Genomic DNA, 8,458 nt, shown 5'->3' with positions numbered 1-8,458 from the left:
GCCCACATGTGGTATTTTGTGGAAGAGCCACACTCAAGAGCCCAAAGAGCCGCATGTGGCTCGCGAGCCGCGGTTTGCCGACCACTGCCTTAGAGGAAGGTTAGGGGGGAGTATTTAAGCTCATGTACAGGATTGAACTCATGTGAGAAATAGACACATAGATAGGTGTGTTTATTCTTCTTGCTGGCCCAAAGGTATGGCTGATTGCAAATATTTGAAGAGCTCTTATGTGGAAGAGCTGTTGGCGTTTTAATTGTTAAATGAGGGTACAAAACTAGAACTAAAGTGTTAATCAAAGATTATCTTCATCTCAATGTAAGAAAGAAGTGTAAAAATTATATCCAAAGAGCTGGCTTTTGAGGTAAGGCCTTCTTTGTTACTGAAAACTAGGTAAAGTATAAAGCCAAAGCTGGGTAAATACTAGGAAAATGTTGTCAAGGGGATCCAAGCATTGGAAAGATAGTTGGACTGGATGACTTCTAAAATCTACTTCAAATCTAGTAATACTGAGTCTATGACACTCTAACATTTAAGCCGATGCCAAACAACCTTTTTTTTTTTTTTTTTACAAAACATATACTATCAATTGTTTACTATAAAATGCATGTGTATTTTTAAAATTATCGACTTCAGAGTTAGACAATATCTAAGATCATGTAGCGGTCCACATTCTATAGTATGTAAAAACAGACGAGTTTAATAATGGTTAAGGGTATTTGTTCCCAGCTCTCACTACCTGGTCTAGTGCTCCAGACAATATACTCTTGGAACTGTTTTAATAAAAAATACCTCATTGAGCTCCTAGGCCCCTGGAACAAGTTTGGCAACTTAATGAAATTAAAAACATGACTATTTCATAAAGTTTATAACTTTTTGAGGATATTGCACATAAGTGCGTAAAAATTAAAAAGTAATTCAAGGAAACAGTAAGAAAGACATCATAGAATACAGTATAATTTTTTTTTTATTAAAGATACAGACATAATGCAAGAAAGCAGTTCAGATTATTAATCTTCTCTCCCTAGATACATTTGATTCTACTAGGAAAATCTGAGTGAAATTTTTCTACAGAATTGAAAAGGGGTACGGCTAGAGTTTCAAATAGAACTGATGCCTGAGAAAGGGTACTGAAGTGACATGGAAGAAAAAAACTCTAAGGGGAGTGTGCTAGAAAAGAACTAGTCAGGAAGTGGGTTATTGGTTGGGGTCAGGAATGGGAAGCCAAATTATCAGCAAAGGAAATGTTTGGGCTAAAGATAAAGTTACTTAACCGCGGAGAGATTGGAAATGCAGAGCTCAAAAGGCAACTACTTGAAGCAGAGCCACGCACACAGATTAAATGATCTAAATTCCAGGGTCAAGTATCCAAGCAGAGGCTAGGGGTTAGAGCAATCAAGTGCCTTGCTAAGAGGCAGTTAACCTAAAGCTTATGAAAATGGTGATATCATGTGAAGACAAGGTAGAGTGTTAAAGCATTTATTGCTTCTGGGGGAATCATCTGCTCCATAGGATCTTAACATTCATTGTTTTACTACCTGGGAAACACATTCTCCCAGGTCTGCAGAGAGCACTAATAATAATGACTACAAAGAAAAAAAGACCCGCACACACATGACCAGCCTAGCTGATGTTAACAGTGAACAGTGAGGATAAAGACAAGAGGCCATTGACAGACTTTGCAAGAGAAGGAACCATAATCAAGAACAAAAAGATCTTCAAGAATGGAGAATTGGATAAGTAGAACCCAATGTAGCAAAGCTGAGAAAAATGAGTGAAAAGAACACTGTCCCTCAGGGGAGCACGACCGTGCCTTCCCTTCCCTCTCTCCCTCCCCCAGGCTCCTTGCCTTTGCCTTTGTCTCTCCTATGCTCCAGGGGCCTTTCTTTGGCTTCTGTAACTTGATTCCTGAGCCTGCTGGCTCACTTCTAAGATCTCTGTAATTTTCTAAATAAACTTTCTTTTATAATCTACACTAATAAAAGGGTAATATGCTAATTAGTAATATGCTAATATGTCTTCCGGACAATTATCTGGATGTCCTTCCTGACAAATCCAAGCCCAGGCAAAGCCACCTGCCAGCAGTCTCTGGGGTGCCAGTGGCTGCTGCTGTGGCTGGGGAGAGGAAGAAGCCGCCCACCCATGGTCCCCTGCGTATGCAGCTGGTCCAGGTGAAGCTGGCCAGGGTCCCAGGTGCCTGGGGCCAGCTAAAGGAGGGAATCCTGGGTCCCAGGTGTGGGGCCAAGGCAGAGGTGGTTAGGGGTGATCAGGCAGGCAGGGAAGCAGTAAGGGGTGATCAGGCAGGCAGACAGGGGTGGTTAGGGGTGATAAGGCAGTCAGAGGTGGTTAGAGGTGATCAGGCAGGCAGGCAGGTAAGTAGTTAGGAGCCAGCAGTCCCAGATTGCGAGAGGCATGTCCAACTACCGGTTTAGGCCGGATCCAGGGATTGGGCCTAAGCCTGCAGTCAGACATCCCCCGTGGGGTCCCGGGTTAGAGAGGGTGCAGGCTGGGCTGAGGGACTCCCCTCCTGTGCATGAATTTTGTGCACCAGGCCTCTAGTTTGAAAATAAAAGAGGAAAATATATTAATTTTGAACAGGAAGAATCCCCAATTAAAGGCATATAAAATGGATATATTATTGATTTTATTAAACTACTTTTACAAATGTCCTTTAAATGCATATGAAAAGTAATACATTTCAGAGGGATTTTGCCTACTAAATTGCATATCCCTTTCATTTATAGCCATCTGCCAGATTGTATTAGAATTGTCTGAACTCATTGACCTGCTAAAATCAGCATAATAAAGAAAATGATGTCATCATGACAAAAACAGACTCAAGATTGTGCCAGCATTATTTAGCAAGCACCTTTCTACACATAAAATTTGGGTGGCTGTGCTCACCTTTTCCAAAAAATAAATAAAAAATAGATTATTCCTAGATGCTGTGGAACCAACAGATACAATGTAAACTTCACAAAGTACCAGTTAGAGATGACGCATTCTCTGCATGGTGAAAGGGCCTTTTTTTTTTTTTTTGAAGAAATCAGTATTTAGCTTCAACTGTGAACATTTTTTACACATTCTCTATGAGCCTGGCACTGCCTTTATGCCTCCTCCAGAGAGCTAATAGACATGGCAACAATTAAGTAACCATTTATCAATTCAAGTGTAAATACAAACTAATAAAGAGAGGTCCAATAAAAGAAAGATGAAGCAACTGATCAGCAGCAGTTTATAGTCTTAATGTCTGTAGTTAGAGCTCTCCCCCCGCTTTTAATACAGGTACTTCTGCTGGAAAAAAAATGGAGAGGCAGAAACCTTAAATTGCAAAATTGGGCCAGAGATTTCTTCGGACTTTTACCTCAAGGGCCATGATGAAATAAATTATTTTGAATGGAGTCTAAGGCCCAGGAAACATAGAGATATTTTCCTTTACCATCCAAATGAACAAATATCTCCATCTAGTATTACTCATAGATCTGGGCATAGGAGGGTCTTTCCTTGAATTCCTCAGCCTGGGGCTTAGGCAGCCTCACACTTTGTAACACCTTTGTTGAAATTCTCTAAGATCTTCCCTCTGGTGCCTAGGAGAGGCTGGACTGGGATTGCTCGCTGGGCAGGGAACCTTCAGTGAAAATCTAGACCTGAGTGGATCCAATTGCTGGGAGCATTGCAAGTTTCCATTGTGTCTCAGACCTTAGGACCAGTATCATCTAATAAAACTAAACCATGTGGACCAGGGTCCCTGTTTCCCCCCATCAGGGTGCTCTCTACTTCTCTACCCCATGCCTGGGGTTGACAAGATGTCCTGCTGAGCCCAGAGACTTTTGCACTATGCAATTGTTCTGGACCAATACCTCCCCTGGTTCCAGGAGGGTGCCCTCGCAAGTGAAACATTCACTTCTGCTGGCCTGAATGATATTATGTAAGATTGAACCACTAAATTGTTGCTGCACTGATTGGGGTTACTCAAAGTGTTTATATAGAGAATGGGCTGGAAAAAAAATTGAATTGAGCCCCTCACACTCTAGGACAATTCCAAGACAATTTTCTAACAATTCCAAGTCCTCAAGGGCCTTGCGAAAGTATACCTGAGTGAAAAATAGCCCAGAAAACTTCAAGGATTTTGACTTGGGCTTTTGTATGTGCAACTACTAAACCACAGACAAGGTGATACACACTTTGTTATCTGAGTATCCACTGAATCACAAGATTCAAGCCTTCTACAACTAAATACCCTATGTCATGAGATGGGTGGAGTTAATGTTCTCTCCACATTCCTAATGGATTTTCTAGAGGAAAAAGTCACCTACAAGCCAGTGTTTCTCATCAGGGGCACTCTTGTCATTTTTAGAAGGGCAAGCTAAAGTATTCTTTACTCATTGATGTTTAGAATCTTTGTCCCCTACTTAATGAAAATCAGCTGCACTTTGCAATCATGGTGACATCTAAACATGTAGCCCCCTCTTTCCACCAACATAAGTGAATATTTAAACTTACTCTCTGGAGGACTGACACTTATCTCCAGTCAAGAGCCAACAGATAGATAATGCAAATCGCAAATGTGAGTCACATATGTAATTTTTAATTTTTTAGTAGCAACAATAAGAAAAGTGAAAAGAGACGGGTGAGATGAATCTTAGTAATACATTTTATTTAAACCACTGTAAGAAAATGTTATTTTAACTGTAATCAAGATAACATTATTAATTAGATATTGTATATAAATTTGTACTAAGTTTTCAAAATCTTATGCATATTTATAATAAAGTATTTAGTTTGGAATAGCCACAATTCAAGTGCTCAATAGCCACATGTGACTAATGAATAAAAGTGGTATTAGAGGAATAGATATTCCCGAATAGATATTCACACTGCCATAGGAGCCTGCTGATGCCTGGGACAAAATGAGACTGACTTACCTTTACCAGTTAGGTAGCTGATCCGGTATGTAACAAGATGTACCTGGGACTTATGGGACAGCTGGGTCAAGTCTATGAAAGAATGTTCTTCTCACCTACCAATAGTTTAACTGGGCTGAAAATGTGGGTGTTTACCCTTTTGATCCTGCTTAAGGGTACCTTTCTACATGTGATGCATAAAAATAAATTTATCTACTATATTAAATTGTCATTTTCTACAGGCATTTTTAAACCGGATGTGTCCACAAGACTCTATTCAAAGGACCTTAGGTTTTGAAGTACTCAGTGTATTTCCAAACTCCTCATGCTTTTTATTTTTATAATTTTAATTATGAAAATCAAAATTTACAGCCTATTTTTTCTAGATCTAGTTTGACTCTCAAAATCATTTTAGATCTTTCTTTGTTTCTCTTCCAGAGTTTTCATTGTTAAAAATATTCTTTTTCTATCATTGAAATCTAAGGTTTTTAATAAAGTTAACATCAGAATTTAACTGTTATTCTTTGTTATGAAGAATAAGAAGCCTAATTGATCCAACCACCTGGTGGCTGGAAATGTCTCCCTGTTTTGAATGGGTCTACCTCATCAATCTCTATGTCCCCATCTGTACTGGGAAAATTTTGTAACTTTAAAAATGAATTAATAATTTACATTTAAAGAGTAGAATTTTATTGCTAACTGCAGATTGTGAATAATAATTTATGGGTGTACAGTAAGGCAAGTATACCAATGAGAGAAATAAAATGAAAATTCACTGTGCATAACGGAAAAATCCCATGATTCAAGATGATCCCCAAGACTACCTTAGTTAGGTTTGGGACAACTTCAATGACACCAAAAAATGAAAATCTCTCATAATAAAAATGTATTTAAGTATTAACTGCACATGTTCATATTTGAATAAAATAAATTTTGGTCCCCAAACTGTGAAGCTCTGCATAAGATCTAGATAGCAATAAATGTGTTTTCAGCCAAATAGAAGTTTCTTATAGCATTCAGTAGCAGAGTTACTAGGCTATGAGAGTAACTTGTTATATCAGTGTTCCAAAATTAATAGTATCAATCATTATAAGTTATTCGCTAAAATAAATTATAAAAAACAGCAACAACAAAATTTGTCTCTGGTTAAGACCTGCAAATGTTAAGTAAGGAAATGTTCATTACAATGACAGGGAATAAATTTGTCTCTAATAGTTCTTATTTACTGACATATTGGTAACATTTTTGTGTAGTCTTTGTAAGAGTTAATATTAACTTAAATCTTTGTACCTAATATTGAGCTTAATTGGAGTTAAATCCCATATATATATATCTATATCTATCTATATAGATATATATACACATATATATACACATATATATACATATATAAACACACACATACATATATATGATTTAGACTCGGGACCAGGCCTGCAAAGGAGGGCAGTTAGGGGTGACTAGGCTGGCAGGGGAGGGCCATTGGGGGTGACCAGGCCTGCAGAGGAGGGCTGTTGGAGGCGATCAGGCCAGCTGGGGAGGGCCATGGGGGATCGAGCCCAAATCGGCAGTTGGACATCCCCCAAGGGGTCCCGGATTGGAGAGGGTGCAGGCCGGGCTGAGGGACCACCATCCCCCCCCATGCACAAATTTTGTGAACCGGGCCTCTAGTATACTAATAAAGGGTAATATTCAAATTAGACTGGACATGTTCTGGATGTCCTTCCTAACAAAGCTTGGGGTGTGGCCTGCAAACCATCCCAGGCCCCTCACCCAGGCTGGCCCTCGCCCAGGCCGGCCCCAACCCCCAGTGAGGACCAACCACCCCGATCTGAGGCCCCTTTCAGGGCATGCCAGCCGGCCCCCACCCATGCACCAGGCCTCTATCCTATATAACAAATTGGTATTATGCAAATTGACTCTAACAGCAGAACCACCAGAACGACCACTGGACCAGTCACTATGAGGTGCACTGACCACCTCTTGGTCCCTTTTCCCAGCTGGCAGGGGCAGGGCTGGCAAGAGGGCAGGAACAGCCAACCTCTGGATATCTTCTCCCCACTGTCAGGCACCGATCACCAATGGCAAATGGGGAACCAGGGCTGGGTGGTGGCATGGGGGCAAGGCCGGCTGTGGGAAGATGTGCATTATTTATATATATGTAAAATCTTAAGTTTATCATATGTCTCCTTTCTCCCCAATTGACTGCCCCCAACCATTCTCACCCTGGGCAAGCCCCCACAGCCCTAGTGTCTGTGTCCATTCGTTATGCTAATATGCATGCATGTAAGTCCTTTGCTTGCTCTCTAACTACCCTCCTCCCCTGCCATTTATCTATTTTTGTTCATCAAAGCCTGTTGATCATTATATCCCACATATGAGTGAGATCATGTGATATTTATCTTTCTCTGACTGGCTTATTTCGCTTAGCATAGCATTTTTAGATTTTTCACAGAGAATAAATATCAAAGAGAAAACAGAGCCCAGGATTAAGTTATCATTTTTATTGTAACAAATTCTGTATGAATTAATTACATTTTTAGGGATTCTGAATTAAATAATTATATTGGAAAATGTGTAATTCTGTGCTTGATGCTTTCCATATTTTTTTCCCTTTCTCCTTTCATTCCAAGGTTACATATATTTTATATACTCCAAAGCCAATAAAATTGCCACTAACCCTAATTTTTTTTTATTTACTGGATAAAAAGAATCCTTTCAAGGGTCTTTTTGAAAATAGACTTAGGAGTTTTTCCAGGTATTATAAGATTCACAAAACAAAACCTGCCAGAACATATGAAACTCTGGAAGTAAGGTTTATACTGGGTATAGGGATCATGCAGGTGAGCAAAAAAAGGATTCCAGAAGCTAGAAATGAAAAACTTTTAGAACAGGGAATGCCTCTCCATTCTCTTGCCTTGGAATTGAAGACATACACCTGAGTTTCTACTCACTGGACTATCAATTAACCCCATTATATAAGAAGTCTTTTAAAAGTTTTAAATGTTGAAAAACTCAATACTCCAAATATTTGCTTTTATTTTTTATTAAAAGAAAAAGTAGAAAAAGAGATGACGAGACTTTCAAATTATATCTTCATGTGTTTATCAGTGTATAAGCCACATGTTTTATGCTGCTGAGGTGCCATTGAATAGTCTAACAGTAGGTACTATTTTTTTTTCATTCTCTCAGTGTATGTTTATGCATGTTGGTTTGGAAATATAAACACACTCAAAAAGTGTGTGTGGGGGCTGAGGAGGATGTGGTAGTAAACAGTTGCTCAAATACATTCTTAAGAACTTAGTTGCAGAATTGACACAATATGTTTAACCTAATGTGAATAGTTCCTTCTTCACAGGAGGATTCATGGAGACCGAAGCTGCGGCTCAGGAGTCCCTGGGCTTAGGCAAACTTGGAACTCAAGCCGAGAAGGATAGAAGACTGAAGAAAAAGTAGGTTTGGAGATTTTTTCCCCTCCTTTTTTTAAACTTTAATTTACGCTTTGTCATTGCTTATAGGGAATTTAAAAAGAGACTAGTTGGAAGAAAACAGCCGAC

At 39.4% G+C, this 8,458-nt stretch overlaps 1 protein-coding gene across 1 annotated transcript in view; it reads left to right on the top strand.

The window, feature by feature from the left end:
- Positions 1-8,458, top strand: part of PPFIA2 (protein tyrosine phosphatase, receptor type, f polypeptide (PTPRF), interacting protein (liprin), alpha 2) — a 451,032-nt gene that overhangs the window by 380,963 nt on the left and 61,611 nt on the right. The window contains exon 21 of the mRNA XM_015571108.1: positions 8,260-8,353. Coding sequence (XP_015426594.1) covers positions 8,260-8,353 — 94 coding nt within the window. The remainder of the gene's footprint in view (positions 1-8,259; positions 8,354-8,458) is intronic.

This window comes from Myotis davidii, unplaced genomic scaffold (assembly GCF_000327345.1).
Source record: "Myotis davidii unplaced genomic scaffold, ASM32734v1 scaffold26, whole genome shotgun sequence".
NCBI lineage: Eukaryota > Metazoa > Chordata > Mammalia > Chiroptera > Vespertilionidae > Myotis > Myotis davidii.
The sequence above is the reverse complement of the archived record's forward strand: the minus strand, read 5'-3'. Positions and strand labels throughout refer to the sequence as shown.